Here is a 20,277-nt window from a genome sequence, read left to right on the forward strand (position 1 = left end):
AATTCTCAAAACCCAACAATAAATAATAAAGTGTCAAAATACAAAATAGTGACAATATCAAATGCTGACAAGGTTGTGGAGAAACTAGATTGTTTATACATACATTAATGGAAAAATGAGGTGGTACAGCTTCTTTGAAAACTTAACATGCAACTGCCATTTTTTAAAAAGAGAAATTTTTATTACTGTTATCATCTCATGTTCACATTGGTTTGTGAAGCAACAGAATGTTCAATTGTTACAATGCTAATGCAATAAATCCATTATTACACAGACCTGCACTTAATTATCTGTATATGGATGATCACATACAAGGAGTCCATTTTCCAACTCTGTGAATATTTTCTCAAGTTTAACATGCAAAATCTATTTCATTAAATGATTATAATTTAGGATTCAAGTCCTTGCCCTTTGATACCAAGTTAAATTATTTCATTATACACACACACACACACACACACACACACACACACACATATACTCAGAATAGAAGGACCAATGACACACAGTTGTCCTGCAAGATCATTTTATTTTCTACTGCACAAACATCTTTCTCAGGTAATGTTATTAGGACAATCTTTTATGAGGTTTTATATTTTGGGATAAATATAGTTTTTAAAAAACTTACATGGAGTTGCGATATAAAAACAATTTATAGGCTATATTTTTTAGAAAGTATTTAGCTAGACTGTATTCCTGCTGAGAAAACTTTCCTATTTAAGTCTATGGTATGGAATGAAAAGATGTGATTAAAAAGTCTTCTGATCAAGAAGCTTGTGATCATCAAAGGAATGTTAGTCTCCACAGAGAGCCACCAGGATTTTTTCATAATCTCCCTTGGTTTCATCCTGTTGATTAAGAAATAGAGTATATTTAATGCTACCTGGAACCATAATCAACATAAGGGATTTTTAATTATAGAAGAATTATGTATTTATAGATTTATAGATGTAGAACATATATCACAGTATGTAAACTCTAGGATCTCTGATAAGAATATCATTTATTGAAATAATACAACTAATATAGCAGATAACTGATATTTGTTCATTGATTATTACATAAAAAGCAATAGCTTTCAAAATTCAGATTATATTGATTATGTTGTATATTACAGCCATTATTTTCCAAGAATGAAATATCACACAAAATTGAGTAGGCTTAGCACAGTTTAATTTCATATCATAGTGAAGGCTATTTGACTCACTCACCAGGGAGAAAGAAATCTATCACTTTTTCTTGATAGATTTAGTTATCCGGTGTAAGTGACAACTTAACTTTAAATAGTCACCTATCTTTCAATCTTTCAATAAGTTGAAAATCCTTGACTTTTCTTTCTTTTTATTTTTAATGAAAATTTAAACATGCATGTTATACATTGTAATAACAAAATCTAGGAAAAATTAGAATGATAAGTTTCTAATTTCTGACCAATATTCATTGCAAAATAAATCATTATATCTCCCTACTAAAATATTCTGGTTGCTAAATTTATGTTTGGGAAATAAATATTTCCATTGCTACTAAAATATTTGTGTATTTGTGTAGTCTTTTTTAGTGTAGAACTTACTAATCCAGTGAAAGTTCAATTTACTTATAAATTACGCATCCTAATAAAACATATTAATCTTACATATAAAATCTATAGATATGTAAGTCAGTTTTTCTTTTTGGAGAAGTTGCAAAAAAGACTGCCGTTTGTGGAGATGGCATTATGAAAATTATAACGTACCAGGATGGCTTGGCAGAGAGAGACACCATATAACTTCTGGTAGCATGCTTTGATATCATTCATGTCAATTTCTGAACGGGAAACCATAATTCTGATCAGTGTCTTATGACGAGTTCCAGAACCCTGTTTAAAGCAAATAATGGTAAATGTCATACTCAGAGCATACTCTTAATAAAGCAGGTATAGGTTTGAATGTGCAGCTCTTTTGTTTATTCATTAAAACACACACATATGCACACACAGACACACACACACACACGCACTTGACACAGGTGGAAATAAAATGACAGGAACACAACAACAGCATCGGCAGCATGTAAGAGCTTTTACAACCTCCTAATTGATCTTCTATCATCCAGTCTTTCCTTGGTCTAACCTATTCAAAAATTACCAATAATAACATGAACTTCTAAATTGCAAATATGATCATATAATCCATCTGTTTAAAACCCTCAATGGGGATCCCTGGGTGGGGCAGCGGTTTGGCACCTGCCTTTGGCCCAGGGCGCGATCCTGGAGACCTGGGATTGAATCCCACGTCGGGCTCCCAGTGCATGGAGCCTGCCTCTCCCTCTGCCTATGTCTTTGCCTCTCTCTCTCTCTCTCTGTGTGACTATCACAAATAAATAAAAAAATTTTTAAAAAAAACCTCAATGGTCTCTGGTGGCTTTTAGGAGGAAAATCAATCATTTTATTTGGGTTTACAATGCCTGATTCCACAATCTCTTCTTCCACTGTGCACCATCACTCTCATTATATTTATTATCTTGAGAGAGTCATGCTAACTCCTCCCCTGGACCAACTTTATCCTTCCATCTCTTCCACCCCTGCTCTCATCTGGCCAATTCCTATTCAAATATCAGGTCTTAGTTTAGCAGACAGCAAGTCTACATTGATTTCTCCTGCTCTTCTATAATGTTAGGTATTCATCCTTACTCACCTAGATAATTACCCCCCTAGATGGCAGCAGACATGTGGTCTGGGACTGTACTGCCTACCAGGTGCTGGCACCATGTGTATCATTTTACCGTTTCAGAAGAATTCTTTCTTATTAATTAAATGGTTAGATCTCTCTCTCTCTCTCTCTCTCTGTCTGTCTCTCTCTCTCTCTTTCTCAACTTCCTTATTTTGGAGTTGCAAAGAAAAAAAAGAGACAACCTAATAGCTTTTCACAATACCTGTATATAGGTGGCATCCCGAGGAGAATAAAGTTCGAAGTTGAAGTGGTATTGAAAATATATCTTAATAACACTTCAGTAATTTTAAAACAACATTTTAAAATCTTGGAATGAAATATGAATCCACGACATGGATGACAGAATAATAAAAAAGGCAAATGAAACTTAGAAAGGAGGAAATTATAAAACCCACAACCTTGGTGGAAATAGGCTACTAATGCATTAAAAGAAAAAAATACATAACTTTTCTCTGCTGACTCAGGTTTTATGGAAACAAGTATACCACGAATTACTGACAAGCTCACCTGACCACCTTACCTATAAAAAAAATAGGACAAGTCTGACAGAATTTTATTTCACTAAGTATGTGCATTGCCTCTTGCATTAAGTGGAACAATGATTCTTTTTTAATGGGAAGATATGAACATCGGTGTGGTTTGCAAACTCTACAAAGTTTCCTGTTTTTCTCCCCACAAACAGTAATTTCACCCCTCAGCAAAGCATAAAAATAGAATGTTACCTTCATGGCCTCATGAAGCTTCTCAGCGAAGAACATAGGTTTGCTTGTGGCACACTTCACTGCAAGACAGGCACACTTTAGTTGACATATTTACCACATGAGAAGAAAGATACATCTGAAAGTTTGACCAGCAAAATTCCATTCTCCACTCTACTTCTTCATCCCTCCTCTACTAGGGGATATTTGGCCTACAAAAAGCTCTTCTCTAGATGGCAGTCTTGAGGAATCTTTTCCATGACAGCATCACCTATCTCCTCTATCTTAAATCCACCCAACAGCAACTTCAGTTCATACTCTCCCGAGAATACTCTTCTCTTGGACATGAGGAAACCAGTAGATGATAAAGGCCATGGGGGCATACCATAAATATTTTTCTTAAGTTGTAATAAGAATTGTTTTTTCAAGTGAAATAGGACTTGTTTTCAGTATAAGGCATCCACAAGATAAAACACTAACAGATGCAACCACAAGATAAAACACTAACAGTTGCATCCATTAGTAATAGTCTCTACCTTGCTACTCAAAGTGTGACAAAAGTATTGACGTAAACTGGGAGCTTGTTAGAAATACAGAATCCCAAGGCCCCACTATAGACCTGCCAAATCAGAATCTGCATTTTAACATAGTTTCCAAGAGATTCGTGCACACATTCATTTGAGGAGCACTGCTTTAGAACATAGGCTCCCAGGTCATCGAAATAGCACGGGAGACCTTTAAAAACTTTTTCTTCTGAAGACCTTTCCAGAAGGTCCTGGAGCCCTCTGGACTTGTCTAAGATGACTCAATCAGCAAGTGACAGGAGTTGAACCTGCATTTATTTATTTCCAAACCCCATGCTCTTAATGGCCACTCTGACTTTCCTCTGAGCTATGCCCACCCTGGTGCGTCACTTGGCATAAGTAAATGCTTATAAGGAAGCATTTCCCACTTGTCCAACTTTCTGAAAAAGGTAATAATATCTGTAATTATTAAGAAGGCCATTATATACCTTTAGCTAAATATTCATTGCTGTTATCTTACATGTTGCCTCTATATAGAACATAAGTTTATCACATCTTAGGATTTTAAAAAAATTCTATTTATTTATTTATCTTTAAGTAAGCTCCACACCCAGCATGGAACCCAATCCGGGGCTCGAACTCATCACTCTGAGATCAAGACCTGAGCTGAGATCAAGAGGCAGAAATTTCACTCACTGAGCCACTCAGGCTGGGCAGCAGTTTTTGGTTTGGTTTTGTTTTTGAATTGTGGGACAGCCTTGATCATTTCAAGTTAGAAAACTCTTCCCCTTCCATGACTACATACCGATAGCCGTGAGGCATTTCTCGATGTCACCTTTCATCTCCAGATCCAGAACTTTGTTCATGTCGTGCTTACTATACTTGCGGTATTTCTGAAACACTGAATATTAAATTTAAACTAAGAGATGTACGAAGCATCCTATGCTTTAGCAAACTAGCAAAATCAGGGTAACTGACTCAAAGCATTTCTTTGGATGACTGACTCTTCAAAACACACATTTTAAAGCTAATCGTTTCACAGAGTGTATTTTGGAGACTTTGTCTTCTCCTAAGAATGTAACTCACATGGCTATCCTGGTGCTCCTGGATATTTTGGGGACTTCTCACACATGTTGACTTTTATTAGAACTGGCATGTGATTGACAACCATGGCCCTTACTGCATCAGAGCTAAATGCCATACCGAATGGATCTTCCCTTATATAAAGAGCTGTGTAGTAAATGTCTCTTACTTTTATCCTAAAAAATCACTGTGCTATTATAAGATGATGAACTTAAAGTCATCATTTGGACTTCCCCCTTTGCCTTGGCTTCTAAGAGGTTCAGAGCCAAATCTTGTGCTCAAAGGTCAGAATTCTTGTTGCTTTTTGGTCTGGGAGCATCTCTATGCCTTCCCTCCCCTCCCCACTTAGTCCTGACTTTAATGTTTCTCTTCATTGTAATTTCATTCTGTTGTATGTGTATATTTTGTCACACCTATTCCAAGTATTTTGGGGGAGTAGAAATAGTCAAGATAATTAAATGAAGATCTACCTGCCAAAGTCACAAAGTATGTTTCAAATATGGTAAAACGGCGACTGTGCAAAGTTGGACAAATGCTCAAACAGCAAGAAGGGGGCAGGAACACTAGACCCACTTGGTATGAGAGTGACACTGACTAAGGCTGCACTCTTTCCCTTCTTTTATTTGTCCTCAAAAAACCTGCGTCTTCTATAAATGTTTTTCAGGAATTTTTTTTCTTACCTTGGCGAAGGTGGGGATAGGCTCTGGTGGTAAGAATGGTAATGAACACATTCACATCTGTTCCTTTTCTCCTTTCTCCTGCTTCATATAAAGCCTATCAAGAAACAAAAACATAGGGGCACCTGGGTGACTCATTCAGTTGAGCATCTGCCTTTGGCTCAGGTCATGAATCCAGGGTCCTGGGACCAAGCCACAGGGTGAGCTCCCTGCCCAGTGGGGAGCCTGCTTCTCCCTCTCCTTTCCCTCTCTCTGCCTTAGCGCTCTCTCTCTCTCTCTTTCTCAAATAAATAAATGAAGTATTTTTTTTTTAAAGAAACACAAACATAAACATTTGAGTATCTACTGACTTGATATCTGCGCAAGAATGTTAGATCTCTTCAAAAATTTTCTAGGCAGCTGCTTTGTGTCCAAATTAATCACAGTAGGCAATGCTAAGAATGCAAATTCCTTAAAGATAGGGAGGGACCTTAGCTTGGCAAGTATCTTCCACAGTATGTCTCCAGGCACCAGGCAGACAGTAGAGACTGAATATATTTTTTTTGCAGAATAAATATTTGCTGGATTAAATTGCTTTTGGATTATGTTCTATATCAAGACAGCTCCATGGGACTCTCTAAAAAAAATTTTTTTTTACTCTTAATTGTTCAAAGTAACTATCAGCAAGTACTAATAAATCAATAATACAAACATAACCTAGATCTTGAATTTTGATATAGAATTTCTGAAGTCAGATTCTGACTCTGCAATTTAGTTGCTCTATAATCTTAGATAAAGAATTTAACCTTATTAAACTGCAGATTTTCTTCTTTCCTAACTGAAAAAGATAATCCTTCCCTTACTGTCACAAGCATGCTCTGTTAACTTTGATATGCTAATTGCCATCATCCTCCTGGGTCACACTAATCCATGTAGCTGCCATAAATATACATCTAAGAGCCCTGATAGCCTTACAATGGAACGCATATTCAGAAATGGCATAAGTAAATAAGAATAATTTTTTGTTATGGGGCAATTATTCATAAACTAACTTCTGTTCTTTGATATGCTTGCATAATTTCTATTATGCAAATTTCTATTATTTTAATAATGGCCAAACTTCTGATGGACAGAAGTTATTTTGGACTTTTCAGGCAAAAACCTGGTATGTATGCATTTATTCAACAAAAACTTTTACTGAGTTCCTTTTATGTGAAATATAATGTACTGGTATTGTGAAGGGAGTGAGTATGCACACATAAGTTTCTATCCTACTAACTCACTGTGATGAATGTATAGACATAATACTGTCCCATGAGGAAAGCATATGCAAATATTAGGGTTTTTAAAATTTAACAGAAATTCCAGCCCTAAAATGGCACGATTTTTCTAATGTTGCCAATGGATTGGTGTATACATAACCAACAACCTCAATGAAACTATGTGGATCAATATACCAGAAAGTATATAAATATAGTATTATAATATTTTATAGTTATAATATCATTTCTATAATGTTTTCATAATATAAACTTATATCTACAAACCATTCCATTGTTCCATTAAAAATGTTGTGCTTACTCTTTCCACTTGAGTTAAAAATTCATTTTTCCCTTTCTTATACACAGTAAAATAAAAATTCAGAGTTTTCTCAACAAAACAATCCTTGTGAATGATAAATTCTCATTTTCTTTCAATCCTTTCCCACTTTGTGAATAATGAAATCTTTAAAAACGTAATTTTCCTCTCTTGGGTTATTCAAGAACAGGCTGGGTGTGCATAATTCAGGGAATGAACATTAGGGGGTCATTGGTCTCTCAGAGGGTCTTAGTTTTGCTTTCACATAGAGACATCAAGTGGTAACCCCACCTAATGCAGAACCTATCTGACATGGGAAATCCATTCCAGTGGTATTTGTCAGCACTTGCTTACCCTGGCATCCGTATCGGCCAAGTCATCATTTAAGCCAAAATCCTCAGATCGGTCACCCTGAAAAAAATCCCATTCTTTGGTAAGTGGTTTTCTAGCATGTAATCACATGATTTACTTAATTCCTCTAAAATCAGATAAATAATATTTTTTGAGAAAAAAGAGAATCAAGTGCTTATTTCGAGAGAGAGGGAATCTCGTTTTACTCTTCAAAAGGAAGAGGTCTGTCCTGAACTAGTTGAGGTACCTTAGCAAGAGAAAGCAGAGCATTCCGATAATCTCCAGATGTGTCTGAGGTGATATCTTTAGCCAGATCTCTCTTCAGTTCTGAGAAATGAGAAAAGCATATTTTGCAATAAACCAGTGAAAATGGTAATAAAAATAATATCTGACATCTGTGTACTGGCTTAGCATTTACAGTGTCAAATGTTCAGTCACTTAAGGAATATATTTCAAATATTATTTTTTAAATAAATCAGAGCAAGTAAAATTTTAGATCATCAAATTTACTTCCTACAAGGCAATGAAAGCAATTTAGATAATATTGTGAATAAAACTCTACAGTCATACAAATTTTGCTAATAAGAATAAATTGCATAGGTATACATAATTTAAAAAATTAACTTTGAAATAAAACATGCCTGAACTTATGCAATGGTGTAAATTAGAATAGTTATTTAAAAGAATAAGCCAGAAAAAAAAAAAAAAAAAAAAAGAATAAGCCAGGACACCTGGGTGGCTCAGCAATTGAGCGTCTGCCTTTGGCCCAGGGGATGATCCTGGAGTCCCGGGATTGGGTCCCACATCGGGCTCCCTGCATGGAGCCTGCTTCTCTCTGCCTATGTCTCTGCCTCTCTCTGTGTGTGTCTCTCAAGAATAATTAAATAAAATCTTTAAAATAAAAAAATAAAAAATAAAAGAATAAGCCAGAGGTACTTGCTTGAACACAGATTACTTACTTTAAAAAAGTATAAACACCTTACATGTAATATAGTTTATGTATATATATATATGTGTGTGTGTGTAAGTATGTATAAATATAGATTTACAACTTTCTTTTGTCTAAATACCCTTAATTAACTAGGCAAAATAATGCTGTATTAGCCAAAAATTAACTGAATTTATAATTGACTAGAAGACAGGACAGTTAAATATTAAGGTATCAATGCACTGTATTTGGGGTATAATGGAGAAATATAGATATATACCTCCGTAAACTGCTTTATCAAACAAAAAACTATTAATGATGCCTTTCTTGACTATTGTTACTAATCAAGGGATCTAAGATAAACACTGGTAATGAGATAAAAATTCCTTCTTCTGATTTCTTTATTAAATTGCTCTGAAAATAATGTGTGAGGGCTACTATATTCCCTGTGATTGGAATGAAAATCAAGCAGAAAGATCCTCTATGGTGTTGCATTTTGGCTGGGAAGCCAAAAATGTGGAGGGTTTGTGAAACCAGAAAAGGAAACTCGTGAAACTTCCAAAATTGCCCAGGACCCAGTTATAGCTACCCGCTTGTTGACAGCGTTGAGCATATCATTTAAATGAGATGTTTCACTGGATAGATAAAATGAGCCATGGACTTTCATCCCCATGGATATAACTAGAGATAAAGAGTAAGTGAACCATTTATATTCATAATAGTAAAGTGAAAGTTCCCATCAGAGGATTATAAGCACTGCACTCTTTACCTTTTCAAGGACAAATGGAGAATATCTTGTTTGGAAATTTCTGTTCTTGTTATCTTTTCAAAATAAAAGAGAACGGAACATTTTTGGGGCATAAATCTCAGAAAAATAGGAATGTATTTAGGAAATTCTTTAAATTCAATGCTATGAATTGAGTTTTCCATGACAATATGTATGTAACATTTGTCTTTGAAAGACAGTTTCTATTAAAGTGCTAACTTGACAAGGAGTGGGATACTGTCTCCCTTATCAGCACCCTAGCAACTTGAGGGCTATCTGGTAACAGTGCACATGTGCGAGATACATCCCAATCAATGAAGAAATATTTTAATATGAAGAATTTCCAAAGCCACATCATTAACTCCCATGTTCAATTTAAAGAAAGGTGTATCAGATTTAGTTTCCAACTAAGGTAACTTGGACTGTTGGGCATTAAAACATACCTTCTCTATAGACTCTGTTAATTTCTCTGATTTCCTTGTTAGTTCTTGATGCCAAAATTTCATCCAGAGTGTCTTCATCAGTTCCAAGGCCCTGAATTGAAAAGGAAATGTAGGAAAAACTTTATTCAAGAGGGTCTGCTAGTTTTGGTGTCCCAAAATTTATTTGAATCTAGCATTTAGTAAATTTCCTACAGTATTTAATAAATAGCCACAATATATAATAAATACAATAAACTCATTATATTAGTCTAAAAACAAAAGCCATTATTTTGCACAAATAAATAAAAAGTGAGGTCTAGGATTCATGCAGTGACAGACATCATGAGGGGAGTGGAAATAATACATCTGCTAACACCACCATTTAATTAATTAATTCATTCATTCATTCACTCGCTTATTTTATTCCCACTGATTGGCATGCCCTGTACTGGATGCGAGGCTATAACAGGAGGTATAAGTAGACTTGACCTGTACAATCTGTTGAGGAAAGGAATTTTGCTTATATCAATTCTTTACCTTCATGGCACCACGAAGTTCATCAGCATCAAACTGGGCTGGAGTTTTTAATAGAGCCAAAACAACTTCCTCGAGGTGACCAGAAAGGGCTTTCTTCAGAGCTTCATCCAGGGGCTGTACCGAAGAGATTAGAGTCAGGGCTTCTCATAAGCAACATGTTGGGCGGTATAGCAATGTGGGGTTGCCCAGGCTTTAGGTAAACTTTCTCCTGATTTCTAAATCCAGCCATCTTCTAGAGCTCCTTTCTTTCAGATACAAAATATGGTATGTAGAATGCTATCTTCACTTTTTAGATATAGAATGATGACAGTGAAATGTACTGAATTCACTGATAACTTCTGAAAGGACTTCTTTGAGGGTTTTCTTGATCTTTTACATGATGAGGAAATCACAAATCTTAAAACATATAGATTTGTATATCGATAGAAACAGAAGTAAAAATGCTCTAAAAAATGCATTAATAATTTTCCAGGCTTTGGAGTTTGCACTGCTCAAATAAGCACTATAATCAGACATTGACATTATATCATTTTCTAACTGCAACTCCTTAAAAAAAAATACCCCTTATTGGTTTAAAAAATACAAATCTTACTTTTAAAGTAGAATTATACGAAAAAACTTTACACTTAGACATTAAATTGCTCAGGTTAAATTTTAGCAGAAGACATATCAATCAGAACATACTCCTTATTGCCAATAGTACTTTCGGTATTCACTATATTCAAATTAAAGACTGGTCTCCATTAGAGAAGTTATCTGCAAAGAACCAAGATGATTAATGATTGACTTTGCTAGTATTGATTACATTGCAATCAAATGGGTAAGTACTATAATCTTAAGTCTTAGTTGTAAAGGGAAAACAGTGTTAGAGACTGAAAAAGTAGGTAACTGTGCTTTAAAATCCATGTCTAGACATACATGTAACTGAAATTGAATATCTAAATTTACCACTCTGACCTACCTTTCCTTTTTCCTGGAGATATGCTGCTTTGATCTGTTGACGCTGTGCATTGTTCCTCTTAGTTAGAATGTCAATGATGGTTGCTTCATCCACACCTGGAAATAAAAGGTCACCAGGCTTTAAATCAATTTTCTTGGGATGCCTGGGTAGCTCAGTGGTTGAGAATCTGCCTTTGGCTCAGGTGGATCCCAGGGTCCTGTGATTGAGGCCTCCATTGGGCTCCCCACAGGGAGCCTGCCTCTGCCTCTGCCTGCTTCTCTGTCCCTCTCTGTGTGTCTCACATGAATAAATAAATAAACATCTTTAAAAAAAAGACCCTACATGTGAGGAGAGATGTTGATGTCAGCACTGAGTTTCTGCTGAAAATAAGCTGGTAAAAATATGAGTCATAACAATGGAGATTCCACTTATTTGACCAAAATTTGCTAAGTGCTGCAAAAGGCAATATATCTGTGTTTCACAGATAAATCTTTTTTATCTTGAAAATGAAACAGACGTTTCCAACTGCACATGTCTCTTTTATGATAGTTATTCAAATGGCCACTGGGAAATGTCCAGAAGAGGACTGTTTGGGGAACACATCATTACCTTTAACTGTTATTGCGTTGTGCAAGGCAGCAACATCCGAGGATGGATTGAAGCTAGGGTAGGGGCTCACTGCTGACCCAGGACCGCCTTTGGATCCTTTCACAGTTTTCTGTGGATGACAGAGAAACAGAGTCATGTCCATTCATTCTCATTAGTTTCTATTCTGATATTTAACTAAGTTATTTTATTGTCACTTGACTTACGATGTATTCCTGCTCTTCATTTTCAATAAACCAGGCCTGTTTGAGGAATTCTGATACCATCGCCATTTTTAAAGAAGTATCTGGAAAGAAAACAGGAAGATTTTATTACAGAACACCAACCCATCACACATATACATCACTCTACTCTCTCACATGCTCAAGACATAGAGTAGCTTTGACCTTATTTTCAGATCACTTATTCGGAGCATAATAAAATGCTAGATGTAAGCTTTTTTAAAAGGAGAGTCTTATTCCTCAAACAGAACAGCCTCTACTCAGACATTTGGCTCTTTCTTGTCATATTTAGTCCTAACCTTTAAGGGTCAGATGATTCTACAAGGAAGTGTGGAGGCTGAAGAGAGGGGTTGGTGATTTACTTCACTGCTCTAAATTTATAGACCATCCACCATGTGCTAAGCACTGAGGGCCCAGAAAATGTTGAAACTTCATCCTTGCCTCAAGAGAACTTCCTGCTAGTGTGTGCTTTCCAGGGGGGGAAAGACAAAAGCTTAGAGGCAGCGCTAGCTGATCTGAGCCTCTCTTGAAATGAGTCAAGATGAACCTGACAGAAAAGTTATAGAGAACAAAACAGAGAGAAGGTTGTCATATTTGGGACATTGAAAGTTGTCTACTGAAGGAAGAAATGTTGACAGAAGCCCAATCAAAGAAGTTTAAATGTATCTCCAAAGCTTTAGGAAAACATGAATGGTTTTCTAAAAAGAGAGCAGCATGATTCCTTTTATATTTCAGAAAGATCAGTCATCCTATATCATAGAGGACTGCAAAGAGATGGGCAAGATGAAAGATTAGAGGCTGTTTAGCAGGCCTTCAGAGAATCTGCGTGGGATTGGTGAGGGCTGAAAGAGAAGAAATGGGGAGAGAAAGAGCATAACATTTTACGTTTATAAGGTAAAACAATCTGTGACAGTCTGCAAAAGTTGATTCAGACTCAAAATGTTAAAAAAGTTTGACAAAGAGATATTTGGATGGTATTTCTCCTTCAAATAATTCCATTTCCATTTTCCATTCCTTGGGATAAAATTATTTCAGCCCCTGGAGTAATTGCTATTCTCACATTTCTTCCTGGTTGAGCCATCCTAAATACTAGTCCTTCATATTTCTCCACCCAACACAAAAAACCCAGATCATATACCAGGTTCTTTGTTCTAACAAGAAGTATCAGGGTGAAATTGCAACATAGATGCCCCCTTTAGGCAAATCCTATCTCAAAATTTTTGGAATTGCTCTCATGGTTCAGCAGTATTTTTGTTTAACCAACCACGTGTATTTTAAAAACCTGAAGCACATTTAAAACCTAATGTGGGGCATCTGAGTGTCTCAGTGGTGAGCATCCGCCTTTGGTTCAGGTTGTGAGATAGGATCCTGGGATCAAATCCCACTTCGGACTACCTGTGGAGAGCCTGCTGCTCCCTCTGCCTATGTGTCAGCCTCTCTCTGTGTGTCTCTCATGAATAAATAAATAAAACCTTTAAAATTTTTTTTTAATTAAAAAAAACCCTATTGTGCTCCGTTTATCCACAAAAGAAGTTATCAGTGATCTTTTTTTGTCTGGGGATATGCTTTTAGGAATCTGAGGTCAAGCGAGGCATCTCTCTCCACACCCTTTTGCTTATCCCTCTGGAGACTATGACTGTGAGTACATCTGAAAGAGTCTGGAAGGGTAATCTCAGTAGTTTTATATTCTTGATACGGAGCTAAAGGAATCATGAAGAATAAAACCCATAACCTGATTCCTTAACAGCATGTTCAGACAAAGGATTTCAGCCACACCTGCTGAAAAATAATCTCAGTTTCAAGTAATGAAATTAAAAATGTGAGGGAAATCATATCTACAGCAGAAACTATCTCCACTTTATTATCATGGGGATTGTTCGAATTACTATTATGTCATCTGTGAGAAGAACCAATATATTGTTCATTCATTTAAAGTAATCTCTTCCCCACCCCACCCCCAGCAACGGATAAATTTGAAGTTATTTCCTGAGGTGAAGTCATGATGTACAATTTTGCACTAGGTTTTAGCTCCCATTACAGTCGTAATCTGGAGCAATTGCTGCGGGGCACGTGGAGTTTCATTTTCCAATTATTTAATTGGCACTTCCTGAACTTCTAGCAATTTCTGGCAAGATTTCAGGTATGTGAGATTTCCATTTTTATAAACTCATCCATGCCCTTCATAAAGTAGAATCCTCAAAATGAGTGATATGATTGGTCACTCAGTAAAATACTCTTCCATCAGTGAAACAGGCATTCCAGTATTTCCATTCTTTTCAATTGGGCAAACAAACAAACAAAAACTTCAAAAGAGACCAGAAACAAAGGATATTGTCAACATAATTTAAAAAATGCATCTCAGGGACCCTAGCTGGCTCAGCAGTTGAGCATCTGTCCTTGGCTCAGGTTGTGATCCCACCTGCTTCTCCCTCTGCCTATGTCTCTGCCTTTCTCTGTGTCTCTCATAAGTAAGTAAGTAAATAAATAAATAAATAAATAAATAAATAAATAAATAAAATCTTAAATAAAAAAGAACCTCACAACTTCAAAAAATAAATTTTGTGAAAACTTTACCAGGACTCATTTTTTTTTCACTTCAAAAAAATGCTCCCATAATGCATCGATTTCTTCACATAACACAAAACAACAAAAATAAGGGGTCTGAATAATTTATTTGACACAACAGAGTCTATACAGGAGATAGCTTTGTAACATATCTCCTGAGTTCCTGGATCTTAGAGTCTGAAATAATTTGGATGGCCTGAAAGCATGGTCTGGAAAAGAAAAGTAGCCTGAATAGATTGTCTCAGAAAAGCAATGTGAGGAAAATGGAATCTCAGTCCAGCCAAATAATATCTACTAGCTCTCAGCTTAAAGACACAGGGATAGTGACAGGATATAAGAAATTGACCCGAAGGAAAGAGATTTTTTTATGTACTAGTAGTAAACTGCTCAATGTCAACTGCATATATTAATAGAAATCTTAACAGTTGCAACATACCTTACAAATACTACAGTAAAAATATTTTTGCCAAAAATGCATAGGAGACTGGGACAACTGAGTGGCTCAGTTGGTTAAGTGACTGACTCTTGATTTCTGCTCTGGTGGAGATCTCAGGGTTGAAATCGAGCGCCCATAGGGCTCCACATAGGCCATGGAGCCTGCTTAAGATTATCTCCCTCTCCTTCTGCCCCTCCCCTAATCCACTCCAGACTTCACCACTCCCACTCTGCTCCAGTGCACACTCTCTCCATAAAAAAAAAAAAAAAAAAAAAAAATTCTGGCCAAATTGAATTGCTAAACCACTCTATCTCTTCAATAATTACCCTCTGCTTGAAAACTAGCATTTGTACTTGATAAAACCTATTCAATAATTAGAAGGTTAATACTTGCTTAACTATAGATGAATAATGCATACAAAGATATTTTATAGACTGCTATATGTCATAAAAATGTCAGGTATTATTACTATTCAGAGAAATATTTGGTCTAAGAAATAAAATTGTACAGTTAAAAAAATAAATTAGATAACCCCATGAGTTCACAAAAGATTTTCTTTTTTTTTCTTTTTCTTTTTTTAGTTGTACTGTTTATAGTAGGTACTTAAGAGCACATTTTATTAATGTTCCTTGGCTCAATATATACTTAATCTGACTGCTAATGAGCTCTGAAACCAAGCTTATCTCATCCTTAACATCGTCTAATTTGATGATGAAATTGGCCATTTATAGAGAGATTGACCTTATGAAAATTAATAATATTTCAGAGTTCTTCTAGTAAATGATCTGTTTGTGAACATGCACTGTCTACCAATCTCATTTATCTGTGCATAAATGTGTAACCTTCTAGAGATGAGCATTTTCTTTATACTTATGTTTCATAAGACACCTCTCTTTATCTCATTCAGCAAGGAATTAAAGAGGGTAAATATGCATAAAAATATGCCCAAGATAAAAAAAATATGCCCAAGATATTAGACAGAATGTAGGATCCATGCTTGTTAAGCTATATCATAAAGGTATTCCGGAAACAGTGCATTAGTAATTAAACCAACCCAAAATTTGGAAACACTAAGGCTTGTATCAAAATCAATTTCCTGATTTTTCAAAAACCATACTCCAGTTGTGTCCTCGTTTTTTAATATATAGAGACAGGAGTAAGTTAGAGGCATAGGGACGTCATATCTGTAGTGTTCTCTCAAATGTGATAGAAAAAATATAGCGAGAAGGTAGAAGAGGAAAGAAGACAAAACAAATGTGGCATATTAACAATTGGGGAATCTGGGTATAAAATATATGGTAATTCTTAAGCAATATTCTTGCAACTCTTTTGAAGGATTGATTTTATTACAAAAGTTGTTTGTTTTGTTGCTTTGTTTGTTGTTGTTTTGTTTTATACAAAGTTGTTGTTTGTTGCACCATTTCTATCTCTGTTGGCCTCATGAAAGACAGCTTCCAAGATCTGTGACAAACTGAGTTTTGTGGTCTCTCATGCCTTCCTCGTGACAATCTAGAATGATCAGTTGTACAGCGATACCAACAGTGACTTGCCTAGGACAACATCCTTTTTTTTTTTTAAGATTTTATTTATTTATTCATGAAAGACAGAGAGAGGCAGAGACACAGGCAGAGGGAGAAGCAGGCTTCTCATTGGGAACCCGATGCAGGACTCGATCCCAGGACCCTGGGATCACGTCCTGAGCTGAAGGCAGATGCTCAACCACTGAGCCACCCCGGTGTCCCTAAGACAACATCCTTATTCCAATGTTCTAGGGAACAGTAGAAACAGTATGATTTCCTGGCAGTGTTCTAGACGGAAGTGGAAAGCATCAAGACATACATAAATCCATGCTGTTTGATTGCATATTCTTTTAAGCTAAGGACCAAAAGAGTGGCAGGAAATGTTATTTTTAATAGCTCACACTTGAGGATCAAACTCATTAACAGTGAGTGAGCCGATGGAGACTGTGGCAAGGTTTGCCCTAGGACTCAGGTGTTTATTTTTCAACGCTTTGGCTTGTGCTCAGTTTTTCCCTTGATTATGTATTTCAGAAGTCCTTCCCACACCTACCCATGTGGGAGAAGGCAATTAGACTAGCCAACGGTATGACTTATGAAGAACCACTTTATGAAAGGTAGTCTCATGAATGTTCAGTTTCTGGGCCTTTGGACACAGTGTCTCCTTTGCCTGGAATGCTGTTTCCTCCTCCATATTTGCCTTGGCCGAACTGGTACTTCTACAAGGACTCAGCATAGACCTCTTCACACCCTCCAGAAAACTCACTCATTGGTTCAGCACTGGGCTGGGTGACCTCCTGCGCTCTCCCAAGGCATCCCCCTGCCCCTATGCTACTCCCTAACCAATTTGTATCATTGCTTTCTACTGACATATCTATATTCCCTGGCAGCATTACCATGAGGGCAGTGCTAATCCACATTCATTATGTACCTCCAATCCCTGGTATTTACTATGTTAATAAATGTTACAGAATGAATAAGCAGTGTATTAGTGCTAATTACTTAGGAAACAAATCTATACATTTAACAAATGTTTCCTCCTAACTGTAGGATATAAACATAAGAATTGAGGAGCGCTGAGCCCTATTTTGATTCTCTTTAACTGACTTTAGGGCCTCAAGAAAACATTTAACTTCTTCAGGGGTCTTCATTTGCAAAAATAAGAATGTTGGAATAAATAATATCTAAAATGTGTGATAGCTCTGAAGTGCCTACCTTAAATTTCACCTCAAGTGGACAGAAGAGGAGGAAATTAAGGAAGATAGCATATAAACTGTATCCGTTCTGATTGTTCCGAAAAAATTTTATCCTGTTTTAAAGAAAAGTGAACTTATTTGCTTCAAAAACTGCTTTGGGTTTATCACTGAAAAAATAATAGGGCCATTGGTTTAGCTGTTTAGCTCTGATTTTAAATATAACTCTAGGCTCTCGAGAAGGTTAAGAACAACCAACTCAGCAAACTACTTCATCCACAGAAATTTAGCTTTGCAGATCTTTTGATTGAGAAAGCATTTAATAAGCGTGAAAGTCTAAATAATGTTATTATGAACTATTTATTTTGTCAACATCAGTGAGACATTGGCTATCTGCCACATGTGGCTGAGCCTGAGGCCCGGGTGGTAACATAACTTCTGGAGAAGAGGCCATTTCAGAATTATGAAACGAGCACTTTACCACAGTTGAATCATTCTGCAATGTTCCTTCTTTTCCAGCTACCAAAATACATTCCCCGGGTGCAGAGGGGAATGTTACTTTTTCAAAGTTCACGTATAATTTTAGACATTAACAAGACAAAAAAAAAAAAAACACACCTTTCTTCAGCAAGCTAGCATTAAAAGTTAGACATCAGGGCATTTAATTTAACATTCAAAATGGGCTAAGAAAAATTCTTGGAGGAACACTTGTAATGTACAATTAGCTGGATATGTTATGATTCAAATTCTCTCCCTTTTGCAAATATATCCAACACCAGTAAAAACTCTGCTTTAGACTTGCTTTGTGGTTTTCTAAGGAGTTTGGGGCCATTAGTTCTCATTCACAATCCAGATGCTACTAAGCAGAATAATTTTTAGAGGACCCAGTTGGCATTCACAGGAAATAACTTACCTGACACCACCCAGAAAGTATTTCCCTTCCCTTTAGGTTTTCAAAGCATCACTGGAAAAGCTGGTCTATGACACAGAGACCACAGGAATAAGAATGTGGCCACACCCTCTTTAAGTGAAATGTTTAATAAGCGGATCCTCTGATTTATTTACACTGCATAAATAAACATAACGTAATTTCAAATGTTAATTACAAAGGGCATGATTATCACTATGAGGTCTGACTCCATATGATTCTTATCAAAAAAAGAAAAATAAGATAGTCCTGCTACTTTGAAACAGTTTCCTGAAACTCCTCTCTAACACTTCTGTTCTGCAAGCATCCACCCTCCCTATGTATAACTCGGAGGAGGAAAACACATTCTTTCTTCTTTTTTTTCCCCATGGTAACTCACCAACAGTACAATAAGCCAGGATTAAGCAAACTGTCCATATTTGTAAACTCTATTTCTTAACAAAGTAAAACAGAACATCACAATCTGTGGTTTCTAAAATATAAATCCCCAATGTGATTTTACAGAAAGATTTCTCAAAGCATACTAAATGCGCCTAGCCCTAAATCCTGCAGAAGCAGTGACACTTAACATCCCGAGGGGAAAAGTTTTCAAAACAATCAAAACTGACTAAAAAGAAAACTAAGACTTACCCTTTTTTTCACTCCTTCTTCCAAGCACTATGAGATTCTCCTCTGAACGTTTCACACTAGAAGAGAAGCCTTGTACTTCTGATTTTATAGAGTTTGAAAGGAGGCCACACCTAGCAACCAGAAGTTAGTAATTGGTTGCCCTTTTGTTTGTAATACGTGGCTCAGCCTTGCCCGAAACAAAGTGAAACAAGTCTTGCAACAAAACTACTCACTAAACCAACTCCAGGCAGACAGCACAAAGGGGGAAAAGAAAAACCGGAAGCACAGAGTTTTTTCCCCCTTCTTAGTTTGCACTGCTTTTTCCAAAGTAAAATGCAATAGATTTTCAAGTTGCAGCAGTATTGTCTACCCCAACTCTGCTACCAATGATTGACCCTTATTTTTTTTTAGTTAAATGGGTTGTGAAATAAAAAATATATAAACCTCAGATAAACCCAAGAAAACCCTTTCTGTTTGAATCCCAGCTCCATCACTTACTACTATGTGACCCTAGGGACATATTTAATTTCCCTGAATCCTTCTACTTTTGTAAAAATAGGGATAATATTATCCAGGCAGTCTAAACACTAGAATTCTTGTGACAATTGAGAAATAATGTATTTTTGTAAATTTTAACATCATACCATGCTGATTAAGTTTTATTTATATTTTACCAGCATTTTTCTTACCTTAAAATAAAAGACTTGTTGGGGCAACTGGGTGCCTCTGACTCTTGACCTCAGCTCCAGTCTTGATCTCAGGGTTGTGAGTTCAAGTTCCACATTGCACTCCATGCTGGGCCTGGAGCCTACTTAAAAAAATGAAATGAAATGATGAAATAAAATACTTCTTGTGCTTGTATATAGCTTGTGTATGTAAATAAGAAATATAAAAGAAATGAATCCCCAGATTATCTCAAAATTGTAAGCAAAGTCAATGTTAGAACTATGATTGTTATGACATTTTTTAAAGGCCAATTTACAGTAATTCTTTTATATAGAATCAGTTTTG

General features: G+C 36.2%; 1 protein-coding gene across 1 annotated transcript; it reads right to left on the minus strand.

Annotated features, from left to right (window-relative positions):
* Positions 1-509: 509 nt before the first annotated feature.
* Positions 510-19,439, minus strand: ANXA1 (annexin A1). The gene is made up of 13 exons (XM_055311024.1): positions 19,288-19,439; positions 12,004-12,083; positions 11,801-11,909; positions 11,213-11,307; positions 10,252-10,365; positions 9,736-9,826; positions 7,846-7,925; positions 7,602-7,658; positions 5,694-5,787; positions 4,736-4,831; positions 3,431-3,489; positions 1,733-1,855; positions 510-848 (listed from the first exon to the last, which is right to left on the minus strand). The coding sequence occupies exons 2-13, from the start codon at positions 12,067-12,069 to the stop codon at positions 795-797; spliced, it is 1,038 nt and encodes a 345-aa protein (XP_055166999.1). The 5' UTR covers positions 12,070-12,083; positions 19,288-19,439; the 3' UTR covers positions 510-794.
* Positions 19,440-20,277: the final 838 nt, after the last annotated feature.

This window comes from Nyctereutes procyonoides, unplaced genomic scaffold (genome assembly GCF_905146905.1).
Source record: "Nyctereutes procyonoides isolate TBG_1078 unplaced genomic scaffold, NYPRO_anot_genome, whole genome shotgun sequence".
Lineage (NCBI taxonomy): Eukaryota > Metazoa > Chordata > Mammalia > Carnivora > Canidae > Nyctereutes > Nyctereutes procyonoides.